Raw genomic sequence first — 18146 nt, forward strand, 5'->3', positions numbered from 1 at the left:
ATACTTTTTATAAAAAACCTGATTGTATTAATTAATTGAATTTTACTATATATTAATATAACTATTGCAACACTATTACTGCGTTCTGTTTTTAAACAGGATAATCTTGGATGGTTGAGCTTTCAATCCTGGTTTTTTAAATTTAGCATGGCAACCCTTATCTATGTATAATGAATGACTAATACTAGATTTAAAGAAAAACTTACTGTTAAATCTATATATATATATATAATTCAAAGGTGACTGACATAGTAATCTATCAACGCACAGCCCAAACCACTGGACGGATCGGGCTGAAATTTGGCATGCAGGTAGATGTTATGACGTAGGCATCTGCTAAGAAAGGATTTTGATTAATTCTGCCCTCGAGGGGATAAAATAGGAGATGAAAATTTTTGTATGAAACTTTGTCAATTTTAAACCGATCGGGCTGAGACTTTGCATGCATAAAGCTTCTATGACGTAGGCAACCCCTAAGAAAGGATTTTGATAAATTCCACCCCTAAGGGGAGAAATTAACGCGAGCGAATCCGCGGGCAAAAGCTAGTATTCTATATGTACATAAAAAACTTCACTTATTTATAAAATAAACGGCAAAATACATAAGATGTATAAAATGTGGATCTATTACGAAGTTATCATTCAGAAAAATTTACTTTGTTTCTGAGGGTGTGTCTAAAATTTTATCATAATATACCACAGGATATGTTTGAATTACGTTTGAATCATTTCAAAACATTAATTAAAACGTTAACTTATATTTATTGAGCAGAGCCCTCACTGGAATAGAAATAGAAATAATCTTTAATCAAATAAACTCAATACAAGCACTTTTGAATAGTCATATTTTTTTATTCTACCACTCATTTAGAACGCAGTAACTATATGATTACTTGAATGACGAGCGTGCATGGCAATAGTTGTTCATGCACGGGATTTTCATTTAATTTTAGACATAGACACCTATGTAAATATACATTGTAAATAAACTTTAAAAAAAAAGTAATTCAATTGAGTTTCTTGCCAGTTCTTCTCAATTGGATCTATATACTGAACTGGGCGGTAGGGAAAAATTATAATATAAAAAATTTAAAGTTCATAAGCGGCTAAAATGTCCTACATGAATTTTGATTTTGAATTTTAATCTAAACTACTTATGGTAGTAAATTACTATTTACATATATCGTTTCAATTCAAATATTTATATATAAGTTCACGTCCAGAAGCACTGGTCTGCAGCAGTGCAGTGATTTCCGGTGCGTTGCCAGATGTCCCGAATTTCCCGGGACGTCCCGTATTTTCGGCTTTGTTGTCAAAATGTCCCGGCGGTCATGACTCTGTCCCGTATTGAAACCGTGCTGCGTTTTTTTATGATTAAATCGATCAATCTACGCTAGACAAAAATAATATAATAATAATAAAGTAAGTTGGAAGGGGGTAAGTTGCCATCTCCTCTCCTTAAGAGGGGAGATGAGAATTTTTTTAATAAACTTAAAAATAATAAATAATAATAATAATAATCTCAGGACAATTCACACAGCGCCATCTAGACCCAAGTTAAGCTAGCTAAAGCTTGTGTTATGGGTACTAGACAACTGATGCAGATACGTAGATATTTTGTTTTTGTAAATACATACATATTATACATAGAAAACACCCAGACCGATACAAACAATCATACCCATGAATACAAATGTTTGTGCCGTGCGGGGAATCGAACCTTTTTTATTTGTCCCTGGTAAAAAAACTATATACACATATCTTTTTGTCTATTTAAGCTTTTGCCCTTTATATGCTGAATCACGCATCGAAAAATTCGTAACCTAGTAATTTAATAAAAAGCAAGTTGTTGACCGTTTTTTATTACGATTATATTTGTATTGATTTTTATAAATATTTAAAACTCAATGTAAGTTTATTTGAATAAATGATTTTCATCATCTATTCGCAGCCCGGAAGACATCACATCAGTGATGCAGACACAGTTCCACAGGAAAATATATAACTGTTTAAATGTATATATATTGTATGAATATAAAAATATCTGATATCATGTTATGATTAGACTTTGTAAAATATCGCCTGCGGCAAAACTGTTATGGAGACAGACTCTTAAACTGAAAACTGAAAATGCCCTTTACATGCTGAATCATCCATGAAAAATCATAAATCTAGTGGGTGTAACTGGAGCGTTACTAGTTTTAGCTTTTTTTGTTGTTGTTTTGTTCTTGTTATATCTATATGTGACTGTACAGCGGCCTTGACGCGCGCGCGCAATGTAAGTTTATTTGAATAAATGATTTTCTATTCTATTCTATTCTATTCTATTCTCCCCCGAATTCTTCACATCAGTGATACAGTTCTGTTCCACAATCCATAAAGGTAAATGATTGACGCTGCTCTAAACATTTTGATATCATGTCCCAAACACTATACATATAGTTAATTTTAAACTTTCGTGTTTAATATACATTATTTAAATTATTAGACAGCCTCTTAAACTGAAAACTGAAAATCAGCGCTGAAAGTAAAACATCCCAATTTCAATAGAATGATGGCTTAGAAGTTATCATCAGCGTTACTAGTCATAAATTTTTTGTTGTTGTTTTGTTCTTGTTATATCTATATGTGACTGTACAGCGGCCTTTACGCGCGCGCGCATTGTGTTGTGAATCTAGTGAAGATGAAATTAAAACTGTGTTCACCTATCTACATTGACATCGCTGTTACTCCAGTCACCTTCGAGACCACGGCTAGTGCAACCTAGTCGAAACGTCGAGAGAGGTAAATACCTTTATTTGCCATAAAATTATTCGTGTTAAGATCCGGTTAATACTTTAAATAATACTATACATATAAATAAAATTGGAGTGTCTGTTTGTAATATTGAAGTAAACGTTTTTTACTATATGCATATGAATATAAATACGGTACAAATACCAAAAAATCACTTTTTGCAATTTTTGTCTGTCTGTTCGTTCCGGATTATCTCTGAAATGGCTGGACCGATTTTGACGGGACTTTTCTGGCAAGTAGCTAATGTAATATGGAGTAACTTAGACAACGTTTATTTTAGAAAATTCTTTTATTTTAAAATAGTAAAGTAAAATTCGGAAAAGACGAAGTCTCGAGTACAGCTAGTAGTATATAAAAAAAAGTCTGAGGGCACCACTATAAGTGCGAAGCTCGGCTCAGGCCGTCGTAATTTCGATTTCGAGACGTGGCCGGCAGCCACAAACTTTACCATATCTAGGCCAGATGATAAAACTCTAAAATTACTATTTTAGACACTAGTAAAATGAAATCAAATAAACTTAAGACAAAATTAAGGGAAAGCCCCCAATAATGTAATTGTAAAGAAACTGTTTCATAGAAACCGTTTCCTTATTTGATTTGAATAATGTACTCGTAATAATGGGCGATAACACGATTTCTATGGTATGTTTATTGCGAGTTCAACTGTTCATTTCTCGGAAACTCTATAACATATGCAAGCGATATGGGACGAGGCATTGTCAATTTAATCAAGAGGACTTCATAATATTTATTTAAAAACTAGCTATTCCCGCGACTACGTCCGCGTGGAATTTAACTTAATTTTTCTAAAATAAAAGTAGCCTAAGTTACTCCTTATTACATCAACTACCTGCCAAAAAAAGTCCCGTTAAAATCGGTCCAGCCATTTCAGAGATTAGCCGGAACAAATAGACAGACCAAAATTGTAAAAAGTGGTTTTTGGTGTTTGTACCGTATTTATATTCATAACAAAGATTAACAAAAAACAAAGATTAATCCGAGAGAATCTTATTTAATCTATACCTCTATACATATAAATAAAATTGGAATGTCTGTTTGTAATATTGAAATAACCGTCTTTTACTACATGCATATGAATATAAATATGGTACATACACCAAAATAATATCTTTTATAATTTTTGTCTATCTGTCTGTCTGTTTGTTCCGGCTAATCTTTGAAAATGGTCGACCGATTTTGGCGGAACTGTTTTTGGAAGGAAGCTCTGATGTAATAAGGCTACTTTTATTTTAGAAAAATAAAGTAAAATTCGCGGGACGAAGTCGCGTGTATCGCTAGTCTAACATAATATTAACATCCGATTTAAAGACAAACTTACTGTCCCCAAGTATCGTATACAAAAAGTCAATAGGTCTTTTATGGGAATAGTTATAAAAAATACAATAAGATACCAAAGGATATACTGGAATTACTCTTAAATAAATTCAGAACATCTGTTAAATCATATTTACTGAGCAAAGCCTATTACTCACTAAACGATTACTTGAATGACGAGCGTGCATGGCAATAGTTGTTCATGCACTGGATTTTCATTTAATGTTAGACATAGACACCTATATAAATATACATTGTAAATAAACTGGCTTAAAAAAAAGTAATTCATTTGAGTTTCTTGCCAGTTTTTCTCAATTGGATCTGTATATATTGAACTGGACGGTAGAAAAAGAAATTGATGTTTATTAGCGGCTAATATTTTTGAGTTTGAATTTGAAATCTGACGGCCTCGATGGTCTAGCGGTTTAGCACACCGCTTTACTTCCAATGACCGCGGGTTCGATTCCTCGCAATAAACCTTTGTATTCATGAGTATGAATATAAAGGACAGCGCGTCCTGCAGCGCAGGACAGATCGTCGTGGAGATCTTTGGGGGAGGCCTATGACCAGCAGGGCTGCCATGATGATGATGATGATTCATAAGTATGATTGTTTGCATCGGTCTGGGTGTTTTCTATGTATAATATGTATGTTGTATTTACAGAAATAATTTATTTAAGTATTTAATATCAGTTGTCTAGTACCTATAACACAAGCTCTGCTTACTGTAGGACTAGATGGCACTGTGTTAGTTTTCCATGTTTAGAAAAAAAAATCTACAGCTCATTCAGAATATCTCATCAGAAGAAATATTCGATCTTATTAGAATAGAATAGAACAGAAAATAATTTATTCAAAGAAACTTAATTTAAGCACTTTTGAATAGTCAATATTTTTTTTTATCTACCGCTTATTCAGAAAGCTGTCTCATCACGAGAAGAATAAGCAAGAAACTTGTGTGTTGCTCTTTTAAACAATCCTTGTTCACATTTTACAAGTCGAAACGTGTGAATACAAACTACCAACCAGCACTAATTTATTTAGGCTCAAATATAAAAACACAATAAGATTAAATCAGTCGTAGTAATATTGAAACGAAATTGCGTGTTGATATTAAATAATAGTTGCGTAACTAAATAAGAGTAAATAATTTGTTATAAGTGATAAGAGCAGACCACTTCCTATAACCAGCATTCGTTCACGAGAATGACGGATGGCGTAGGCTAGCTCTCTGTCGCCTTTTATTCAAACATACCGAGCGAAAGTGGACATGCCATGTGGTGTCACCACAATATCGACAGTTGACAATCACTCTGTCTACTCCATCAAGGATAACAGTCGTGAAGTTATGTTAGTATTACCGATCCTACAGTGAATATACCAGGAGAACATGACTCGCAAGTAGGCTAGAGACTACCGCCCTATATTGGAGTAATGTGTTTTCTTTATTCAAACATACCGAGCGAAATGTTGACATACCAAGTGTTGTCACCACAAAATCGACAGTTGACAATGACTCTGACTACTCCATAAAAGATAACAGTCGTGAAGTTGTCTTAGTATTACCGATCCTATAGTGAATGTACCAGGAAAACATGACTCGCAAGTAGGCTAGAGACTACCGCCCTATATTGGAATAATGTGTTTTCTTTATTCAAACATACCGAGCGAAATGTTGATATACCAAGTGTTGTCACCACAAAATCGACAGTTGACAATGACTCTGACTACTCCATCAAAGATAACAGTCGTGAAGTTGTCTTAGTGTTACCGATCCTACAGTGAATGTACCAGGAGAACATGACTCGCAAGTAGGCTAGAGCCTACCGCCCTATATTGGATATGTGTTTTCTTTATTCAAACATACCGAACGAAATGTTGACATACCAAGTGTTGTCACCACAAAATCGACAGTTGACAATGACTCTGACTACTCCATAAAAGATAACAGTCGTGAAGTTGTCTTAGTATTACCGATCCTACAGTGAATGTACTAGGAGAACATGACTCGCAAGTAGGCTAGAGACTACCGCCCTATACTGGATATGTGTTTTCTTTATTCAAACATACCGAGCGAAATGTTGATATACCAAGTGTTGTCACCACAAAATCGACAGTTGACAATGACTCTGACTACTCCATCAAAGATAACAGTCGTGATGTTGTCTTAGTGTTACCGATCCTACAGTGAATGTACCAGGATAACATGACTCGCAAGTAGGCTAGAGACTACCGCCGTATACTGGAGTAAGGTATGTTGTTTATTCAAATATACCGAGCGAAATGTGGACATGTCAAGTGTTGTACTTGTTGGAAACTCCAAGAAAAATAGGTATTCAAAACCTCTTCAATTATTTATTTAATCATATTTAAATGTAGTAACGCTGTGTTCTCAATATATCGATTGTCATTTGTTTTTACTGTGATTCAATATTTTGTTACACCGCTAATTATATCGACATTTTAATAAATATATATAATTACGATAAATTACAATTTGATGTTTTTCTAATTATTTACAACTAATACATGCACGCACCTCGTCGAGATTCACACAGTATTCACCCCAATATGGACGGTTGACAATGACTGACTACTCCATCAAAGATAACAGTCGTGAAGTTGTCTTAGTATTACCGATCCTACAGTGAATGTACCAGGAGAACATGACTCGCAAGTAGGCTAGAACCTGCCGCCGTATATTGGAGTAAGGTGTGTTCTTTATTCAAATACACCGACCGAAATGTGGCTTGTCAAGTGTATTCACCACAACATTGACAGTTGACAATGCAACTGTCGATGTTATAACTGTCAAGTATATCACTGAGTCCTGGTTTTAAACTAAATTATCCTATAAGCCAGTTTCAAATCCTAGTTTTTTAAATTTGGTGTTGGCAACCCTAAATTATAATCGACTTTATATAAAATGACGTTACACAATAAAACACACAAAACAAAGAAAAATCATTGCAATAATTACAAAAAAAATAGGAGAAATACATTTACTACATTATTTTGAGATGTTAATACTTAGTATTAACACTCTGGCTAGCCCATTTAGGATAGCAGTCATGATGGTATGTTTGTTAATGAAATTCCGAAAGGTAATTGTTTGCAATTGCAAATAGCCATTTAATATATTTAAAAATAAAATTATAAAAATTCAAATTTGGAACGTTAGGCACAGAACATTGATTTTATATACAATTTAGCACTCCTCGAACATTCCGTGGCGTTATTATTAAAATCCGTGTACAATATATTCTAAATATTTTATTTATTACAATTAAAACAAATTAAACATTGCAATATTCCTCCAGCAAACAGTAATGTCTAGATCAGTGATTCCCAAAGACCCTTGGGGGTCTATATCGACCCCCAGGGGTCTATGACAAACTGCAAGGGATCTACGACAGCGGTCATCTTGTTGTTTTTACTTACTACAGTTAGAAATTTACAAAAAATCAATACCAGGTAAGAATGAGGAGTCTACCCAAAAACTAAAAATATAGCAAGGGATCTACGACACAAAAAAGTTTGAGAACCTCAGGTCTAAATGATAGTGAAAGTTGTATGGAAATTCATTATGTAATTTAAAAATACGCGGAAACACAGACTGTCGGAAACAGGGATTTTACTTTATTAGAACAGAATAGAATATAAAATAGAACAGAACAATAATCGAATAGAATAGAATAGAATAGAATTTAGATCTATTCCGGTGTTTCCCAATTAGTGGTACGCGTACCCCCAGGGGTACGTGAAATTTGCACCAAGAGATACGTGCGGCTATCAGTAAAACAAACATACAGACACACTCACAAACTTTCACATTTATAATGTTAGTGTGATTGCTACAAGACCTCAAACCTTGCGTACCCCTTACGAAAGGTTTGAGGTCTTTTTTGAAGTGGTACGCAACAAAAACTATTTGGGAACCACTGATCTATTCTATTATAATAAAGACACTACAATAATGACTTAAAAAAATACAATAACAACGCTAGCGAGGCACCAGTGTCACAATCAGGCACTACCTATGTAATTGACTAAGTACACCATCTTCCAATCACTCACGCAATCACGCAAAAAAAATGTATTGGGTACAACAATGTTACAACAACGACTGAGTTATTGTATCATTTAAAAAAACCGTTATCGTAATCGTAACAAAACAAAAACCAGCATATTTATATCATACTGTATTTGTTTACCTATAAATGGTCATACTTAATAAAAAAGTTTTTTTTTACTTCCCAACAGGGCCCCGAATTCTTGTGTGCCTAAGGGCCCCAGCCTTATTAAGACGGCGGTGCATAGGACATGTAGTGGCGTTTCCTCTTCAGTTTGACTCTAGCGGCATTACATCTAATGAATTCTCCATGAGTCAAGCGGAAGTACAGTAAATAAATTGAATCGAATAGAATTGAATTGAAGATTCAAAATGATATAACAAAGTTATATAGTTGTAACGGTCCACACCAACACACAGGAATTGATATATATTAAAAATATTGTATACTTGTCTATTTTATAATAGACAAGTAATTTGTCTATGGTAAAAATAAAAGATATCTATGGAAGAACCAGTAAATCTCTTGAGTAGTATATTCTTTGCAGTAAATAGGAGTTTTGTAAAACGGTTAAAATGGTGTGTTTTTTTTATAAATATAAAAGGCTATTTGATTTTGAAATTGTATTTTATTCACAAGGTGTCACGGACGGCCCGGACACTACAGGAATATTACAAGTAGCAAGGCATACACCCATTGGTCCCAGAACAATCCTCTCACTCCCTTCATCCAATAAACATAGGCTTCCCTTCGTATCAATAAATATAGGTATCTCAAATGACTATCTTTAAGAGAATAAAAGTTCGTCTTTATTCAACATTTTATTAAAAAGCGAGAACTCAAATATATAGTTATTTGGAAATCGTCCAAATGGACCACTCTAATGACGTCGTAGTAATTGGTTTTACCAACAGATTATAAAAGTAACAATTCTAAATTCCTATACAATAAATGCACATTTCACGGTAAATAAGGAAGTTGCTAAAATATATATGAAGTGATTCAAAACAACACGGACTAAAATAGAAGTCCCCTAAATGATCTCTATTGTATTGCCTACAGTCAATATTAATGTATGAGTTGCAATAAAAAATATATCAAACAATAACAATTTTATTAAACTTTTATAGTCGTAAATATATAAATCGTAGTAGTTTTAATGTTGTATTTTAATTTTAATTTAATATTTAACACCAAACAGCCTAAATAAGATTCTCTAACTGTCAATGTCAACTGCTGTCAAGTTGACATTTTCAAATCTTATAAACAGTGTTCTGCTCTGTGTTCACGAGTTGTAAACAAATTGGATTGTTTTTGATAAGTTTATATTATTTATTCCATTTAATAATATTGTATTTCAAAATAAAACCACTATATTAAGTATATAATTGATAAAACTAAGTGTTAACGTTCATGGTAAATCAACGAAAATGTCAGACGAAGAAGTGGAAGTAGCTACGACTTTCAAAAAGCGTAACTTCAAGAATAAAGGCGGGAGAAAACATATATAGCTATATATTTATACGTATACTTTGTGCACACGAGTATCGATAAAACTTTAAATAATTTGATACAAGGATATGGACTTTGTAAGATGTGTAGTGGAATTTTGAACACGTTATGAAGACATAATAAATAAACATTAATGAACTTATGCACTTTGGCCTCATCACTTGTTCTATCAGTTGTTTAGTAACCACTAGTGGTCAAAAATCGACCATAATTTATTAGAAAGCTATAGACAAATAATATTAAAGACAAACAGTATTCCTCCTTAGCCACCTTATTGTAGTTACATACAAATGTATTTATAAATGTTACAGTGTAATTTTTCTCTTTTCTGTACATTGCAAGTATATTCTATCTATTATACTATGCTCAGTCTGACCACAGCACACATGCGAATAATTTTTCATTTAATATCTAAATATATATAACTCAAAGGTGATTGACATAGTGATCTATCAATGCACAGCCCAAATCACTGGACAGATCGGGCTGAAATTTGGCATGCAGGTAGATGTTATGATGTAGGCATCCGCTAAGAAAGGGTTTTGATTAATTCTACCCTCAACGGAAAAAAAAGGGGATGAAAGTTTGTATGCATAAAGCTACTATGACGTAGGCATCACCTAAGAAAGGATTTTGATAAATTCCACCCCAAAAGTGATAAAAAAACGCGAGTGAAGCCGCTGGCAAAAGCTAGTTGCATATCATAGGCGGCAAAATTTTTCTACATGAACAAATTCTTTTTTATTTGATTTCATTTAATTTGATGAAAAAGAAATAAATAGTAAAAAATAAGATAGAATTTTATGTCCATATACATACGCTTGTTATTTATGTTTTGCGGAATAAACATATTGTTCAATAAACATTAATAAATTTATAGAAATAGAAAATCATTTATTCAAGTAAACTTAATTTAAGCACTTTTGAATAGTCATAACAATTTGTTTTGTTTTATCTACCACTCGTTCAGAAAACTATCTCATCACAAGAAGAATGAGCAAGAAACTTGTGTGTTGCTCTTTTAAATAATTCTTGTAACTTTACATTTTTAAGTCGAAACATGTGAACACAAACTACCAATTTTTTGGGTCAAATATAAATATGCAATAAGATTAAATCATTTGATCAAATTATATTTCTGTTGTTCACAGAAAAAAACAGTTCAGACTCGGATGAACAAACGGTAGTGTTGCCAACAAAACGTGCACAGAAACAGAATCCGAACAAACAGTCAACAGCGGGAACCAGGAAGCAGAAACCAGACATAAATACAGAGAACAGTGATGATGATAAGGTACTTATGTCTACAAACAACACTTTGTTAGTAAATCCTTTTAGGATTAGGATTAATAAACTCATTACAAGCACTTTTGAATAATCGTAGTTTGATTCTACCACTCAATCACAATGCAGATTGCTCTTTTGAAATATAAAAATAAATGTCTGAATTTAGATAAATAGATAGATAAGAATTTTTATTTATATCTTAGTACACACATATAGGCTCGATTTCTATTTTCCTGCAATGTTAGTAATATTTAATAGTAATATATATTTTTTTTCAGGCTGAGGAATCAAGGACAACACTTTCGGTACAACAGCAACGAGAGAATGCGACGGCAACATACGAACTTGATACCGAGAGAGACAGAGACGCACAGGCTATATTCGAGAAGGCGCAGAAAATTAACGAGGAATTACAAGGCCAGGCCGATGATAAAGTAATTGATATTCATAAGCGTCTAAAATGTTCTATGTGAATTGTGTATTTCTGATTTTGTTTCTATAAATATAAACAATTATAACAGTTGACGACCTCTGTGGTCTAGCGGTCTAGCACACCGCTTTACGTCCGATAGTCGCGGGTTCGATTCCTCGCACGGCACAAACATTTGTATTCATGGGTATGATTGTTTGTATCGGTCTGGGTGTTTTCTATGTACATATATTATATATGTATTTACGAAAAAAATATCTATGTATCTGTATCAGTTGTCTAGTACCCGTAACACAAGCTTGGGCTAGCTTAACTTGGGTCTAGATGGCGCTGTGTGAATTGTCCTGAGATTATTATTATTATATTAATTACATTTTCAGATTTTTTTACATTAATGATAATGGAATGGTGCACCCGCCTGCGCTAACGGTTTATGCTGGCGGGGCACCAGTGGAGGATGATAAGATGAGCATGAAGTCAGGGCAGGTAGCTCATCGTGACAAATTCTCCAACAATTTATCACGATGGTTTCCCGGGGATCCGCGTGGAGTTCAACCTGACATAGTACATGCCAGCAATGGGTCACCAGTCCCTATTACTAATAATCCCTTCCCCCACTTTCAGATTTACCGCGGTATAAATAATTACGCGCAATACTACAAGAAACGGGATACGGCCGCCGGGAACGCCAGCTCGGGACTGGTGAGAAAAGGGCCTATTAGGGCTCCAGCGAATTTGAGGGCCACAGTCAGGTACCTATATATAAGCAATTTTAATTCAAATACATTTGTAGATTTTGAAATTTAAATTTTTATATATTAAACATGTACAATCTCATTTGAAAGTAAGAGCTGAGTTTCTTATCAGTTCTTCTCATATCAAAAGCACTCAAAACTGACAATAGATTTGACATATCGTTAGTCTGTAATAAACCTACTTGAATATCAACTTGAAAATGTAAAGTTACATTTATTTATAAAAGCAACACGCTAGTTTCTTGCTCGTTCTTGTGATGAAAACTTTCCAAATGAGCAGTAGATTAATAAAATGACTGATATCTATTCAAAAATGCTTAAATGTAGATTTATTTGCATAAATTATTTTCTATTCTATTCTATCTTTACTTTCCTTACTACTACGTGTTGATGCAGCTCGAATGCTCAGATAGTAGATGTTGATGGCTTCAGCAGATTACAGGGTTTTAAAAATGATAGTTTTACTTATTCTTCAATTTAATGGGAAAATACTGTGATAAATTACATTAGATCGATCGGTTGATTTTTTAAGTCTATTACGTTACGTAGGGAATTTAAATTGGATGGGTGTGCGCTCCAATCAGAACGCCCTCTTCGTGTTGAGTTTTGTTGCTGCTTGTACGCGACACTTAGTAATATTATAAATGCGAAACTAACTGTCTGTCTGTAAAGAGACAAACAGTAAAGTGGGTGTGTCACTTTTATGCTAAAATTACTGAACGGATTTAAATGAAATTTGTTACACAGATAATCTAGACTATTGCCTACTTTTGATTGCGTAAAAAGGATTGTAAGCTCTTGAAATGGAACATAAAGGTTTTATGGAGTATCGTAATTTTTAAAGTTACAAACTTTTTGGTTGTAGATTAAATAAAAATAAGTATCACATATAAAGTTTATAATAAATTACCCTTAAGGGGGTAAAATAAAATAGGGGATGACAATTGTACGGAAATTTATATTTTTTTAAGCTAGAACGATGATTTTATGATACATTTTGCTTTGGATTAGATTATTAAATATTTTTTCTTTATTTGGTTAAGATCATTATTCTACGTGGACGAAGTCGCGGCCACAGCTAGGTCTAAATAGGGGTTGAAAGTTTTAGGGTGTAGGTAATGCCAATAAATAATAGTTGGGACGAAATTAAAATTCCTTTTGCCCACAGATGGGACTACCAACCGGATATATGCAAGGATTACAAGGAAACCGGTTTTTGTGGTTTCGGAGGTAAGTGGCGACAAATTGAGTCGATTTTTAACTCGGAATGAGATTCAAACTGACGACCCACCTGATGGACACTGGTAACAGAATAATAGAATAATAATAGTAAATAAATAACCCTGGACAATTAACACAGCGCCATCTAGTCTCACGGTAAGCAGAGCTTGTATTATGGGTACTAGACAACTGATGTTAAATACTTAGATTTTTTTTAAATACATACATAATACATAGAAAATACCCAGACCGATGCAAACAGTCATACCCATGAATACAAATGTTTGCACCGTGCGAGGAATCGAACCCGCAACAGGCTATAAACTTCACCCAAGTGAAACCGCGGGCTAAGCTAGTCTTTAATACTTAAATTCAAATTCAAAAATCATTTATTCATGTAGGACATTTTAGCCGGTAAATTTTTTCCTACTATACAGATTCAATTGGGAAGAACTGACAAGAAACTTGAATTTTTTATTTTTTTCTTTTTAAAGCCAGTTTATTTACAATGTATATTTATATAGGTGTCTATGTCTAACATTAAATGAAAATCCCGTCCATGAATAACTATTGCCATGCACGCTCGTCATTCAACTAATCGGTTAGTGAGTAATAGGCTTTGTTCAATAAATATGACTTAACATTTGTTTTGAATTTATTTAAAAGTAATTCCAGTATATCCTTTGCTATCTTATAAATTATGAAAATGTAAATATTAATTTCAGATTCCTGTAAATTTCTTCACGATCGCTCCGATTACAAACACGGCTGGCAGCTGGAAAGAGAAGAGGTGGAGGCTGCAGCAGTTGGAGGCGACTCCGATTATGAGGTCCACAGCGACGAGGAGCTGCCCTTCCGCTGTTTTATATGCAGAGGAAGCTTCACAGACCCTATTGTCACCAAGTAAGAGATGACCATACTTCAATCCGCGACCATTGGCAGTAAAGCGGTGTGCTCAACCACTACACCACCGAGGTCGTATGTACGATGATATGTCATAAAGCAATCATGTAAGAACCACTTATTATGATGACGGCTTAGGCTTTGGGGCCGTTCAAGTATTATGTAAGCAGATTTATTACAATTATTTACCCCCTCATCCCCCTTAGCAAAAATAAGCAAAGCTCTTACCCCCTTCCCCATGATTACGTAAACATTTTTCAATTAATGTATTGTTTTAGCAAAGACCATGTGAGAGTTGCCATTCGTGTAAAAAAAATAACCCGATGACGTAATCATCATCTGGACTTCCCTACGCCCCATGTGTTCCAAAATTAAAAAAAAAATCAAAATATCTTCATTCATGTAGGTCTATTACAGACTATTATGATATGTCAAATCTACCGTCAGTTCGGAATGATTTCGAGATGAGAAGAACTAACAAGAAACTTTGTTCGTATTTTTTTTTAAATAAATGTACATGATTTTAATAATACAGATTCATTTAAATTCAAATTTAGGAAGTAAGCAAAGACCCCCCCACCCTCTGGTGTGGTGTGGGATCCCCCTCTGATCGATCCCCCATCCAATTCAAACGGGGATCGAAATTACGACGGCCCAAGCCGAGGTTCGCACCCTTAGCGGTGCCCTAAGACTAAAGTCATATCCGTCAGGCGGGAGTTGTCCTTCAGCCGCTCCATAAGTCCTTCCTTTGGTTTGGAGTGCCATCTGCACTCGCCCCTATCGTCCGGTGAAGCTGTAAAGGCCAGCTGCGGCCAACAGCATTAGAGTTGAACAAAAAAACATTGTGGAAAACGACTGTTGACTATTTTTTTTTATTGGATTGCTTGGGCTTTTGTCGCGTGCCTGTAGCACCTGTAGCACTGCGACCTGTATAGATCTATTTTGCTCGCCCTTTTTCAATTTTCGCTACCTAGACCCGTCAGGGACAAGAATTGAATTCTTAGGAGCGATAGTTTTTATCTCCTCGGGAAAGAGTGTAAACTTTCCAAAGGTCGACTATATATTATTAAAAAAAATTCTACCATACGAATATATTCATAAACTAGAGGAAGAGATGTTTATCTTAACTTACTACTCTATATTTTGTCTGTATGCCGTTCGTATAGATTTCATACTGTAAGAAGCACTAATTAATGATAACAACTTAGGCTTTGAAGCCGGCTACCGCAAGGAAAACCTTAAATAGCGCCCGTGACTTGTGACACGGGTGTAGGTTTAAAAGGCCCTTTTAGAATACATTAACACTCACCTTCACTACTCGCAGCTTCCCCCCAGGCCCAACTAAGACCGGGATAAACCCATTTCTAATACAATTCACTTTAATATCCGAAACAGAACCGGCACGCTCTGCGCTCGTCGACTGAATGCCGAGGCTCACCCAACGAAAGAGGATTATTCAACTACCGACCTCCGTATTTATAGACCAAAGTCAGTGTAGTAGGTCGGTCTATAAATACTAGATGGCGCTATTTACAATATTTGTAATAATCTTTACATTGGGTACTTCATTAGTACTAAACACAAACTACCTTCTTGTAATATCATTTTAAAATATCGGATTTTTCTACAATATTGATGTGAACTCTAACAATACAAAGGTACCCAATATCCTTTCAGATGTAAACACTACTTCTGCGAGAAATGCGCTTTAGAAAATTACAAGAAATCTGCAAGATGTTTCATATGCAACGCTCAAACTGGAGGTGTGTTCAATCCAGCGAAGGAGCTTGAAGCCAAGTTGGTGAAGAGAGAAGAGAGTGATGATGATGATGATGATGATGATGATTAAATATTGTACATATTATATAATCTTTTTTATTTCTTTGTGACAAAGATGGACATGAAATATATAATTTTATATCATGATTAAATTGACGTGTTGTTAACCAATGGTTCGTTTTTAGACTGACATATAAAATTGTTATATAATATTATAAACGCGAATCTTTGTGAGTATTTCGGTGGATCTCTGGCAAAAACTACTGAACGGATTTTTATGAAACTTTACAGTAGTACTTTACATATGGTGTCTGTTTGTAATATTGATATAACCGTTTTTTACTACATGCATATGAATATAAATACGGTACATACACCAAAATAACATTTTTTTTCAGATTTTGTCTGTCTACTTTTGCGGCTAATCTCTGAAATGACTAGAAACAAGATTTTGATGCAGACTGTTACAAACTGGAGTGTGTTCAATCCAGGAGTAACTTGAAGCTACTATTATGGTAGAAAGAAGAAAGATTTGATGATGATGATGATGATGATTAAATATTGTACATATTATATAATCTTTTTTATTTCTTTGTGACAAAGATGGACATGAAATATAGAATTTTATATCAGGTTACAATTGACCCTTATTATAAATACCTTATAGACTGACATATAAAATTATTATATAATATTATAAATGTCACGCCTGTGATATGGATGGATAGTTGTTCAGTCTTTCTGCAAAAACTACTGAACGGATTTTGATGAAACTTTAAGCTGCTTTGAAATAGGGTGTCTTTTTGTAATATTGATATAACCGTTTTTTACTACATGCATATGAATATAAATACGGTACATACACTAAAATAACATTTTTTTTTTCAATTTTTGTCTGTTTGTTCCGGCTAATCTCTGAAATGACTAGACCGATTTTGACGAGACTGTTACAGGCTGGTAGCTGATCTAATAAGGAGTAACTTAGTCTACTATTATTTTAGAAAAATAAAATAAAATTTCACGTGGACGAAGTCGCGAGTACAGTTAGTAGTATACATATTTTGTTACCTTCAAATTATATATATGCATATTCACATATATAATATGATGATATATTATGAACACCTGTTAAACATTATCATTTCGTAGAACTAAGATGTCACGCCTCTTATCCTGTAATTTCACTGCCTAATCTGCACTGCACCCTACAACTGAAACAGCTTACAAAGCAAGCTGCTTGGCTGAAATAGGTGAGACTGAGGTACACACGCAGACGAGTTTTTACAATCTACCTTGGTACAAAGAAAAAAATGCAAGTATATAACATGTGTATTTTATATTATACTAGCTTTTGCCCGCGGCTTCGTTCGCGTTAATTTATCCCCTTAAGGGTGGAATTTATCAAAATCCTTTCTTAGCGGATGCCTACGTCATAGTAGCTTTATGCATGCAAAGTCTCAGACCGATCGGTGTAAAATTGACAAAGTTCCATACAAACTTTCATCCCCGTCCAGTGGAATTAATCAAAATCCTTTTTTTGGATGCCTACGTCATAACATCTACCTGCATGCCAAGTTTCAGCCCGATCCGTCCAGTAGTTTGGGCTGTGCGTTGATAGATCACTATGTCAGTCACCTTTGAGTTATATATATTTAGATATAAATATTTACAATTCATATCTTTACATAGTATAAAACAAAATCGCCACCGATGTCTGTTTCTTTATATCTTAAATCACACAACGGTTTTAATGCAGTTTTCATCAATAGATAGAGTGATTCAAGAGGAAGGTTTATATGTATAATACATGCGTGTTATAGTATAGAATATAGCAAGAAATTCAAAGATTTGTAACGCATCCGAGCGAAGCTGGGACCGGTCATTAGTTTTATTATAAACTAGCTGGATTTCCCGCGACTTCGTCCGCGTGGAATTTAACTTTAATATTCTAAAATAAAAGTAGCCTAAGTTACTCCTTATTACCTGCCAAAAAAAGTCCCGTCAAAATCGGTCCAGCCATTTCAGAGATTACCCGGAACAAACAGACCGACAGAC

The 18146-nt window shown here is 34.3% G+C and overlaps 1 protein-coding gene across 1 annotated transcript; it reads left to right on the forward strand.

The window, feature by feature from the left end:
* The first annotated feature begins 9634 nt into the window (after positions 1-9634).
* On the forward strand, positions 9635-16161 carry LOC131852204 (E3 ubiquitin-protein ligase RNF113A). Its single transcript, XM_059202846.1, has 7 exons — positions 9635-9677; positions 10868-11010; positions 11282-11437; positions 12058-12185; positions 13357-13418; positions 14135-14312; positions 15990-16161. Exons 1-7 carry the CDS (start codon positions 9635-9637, stop codon positions 16159-16161), a joined length of 882 nt encoding a protein of 293 aa, XP_059058829.1.
* The last annotated feature ends 1985 nt before the right edge of the window (positions 16162-18146 follow it).

The sequence above is a fragment of the Achroia grisella genome, unplaced genomic scaffold (genome assembly GCF_030625045.1).
Source record: "Achroia grisella isolate CSIRO2021 unplaced genomic scaffold, CSIRO_AGI_Agris_v1 utg841, whole genome shotgun sequence".
NCBI lineage: Eukaryota > Metazoa > Arthropoda > Insecta > Lepidoptera > Pyralidae > Achroia > Achroia grisella.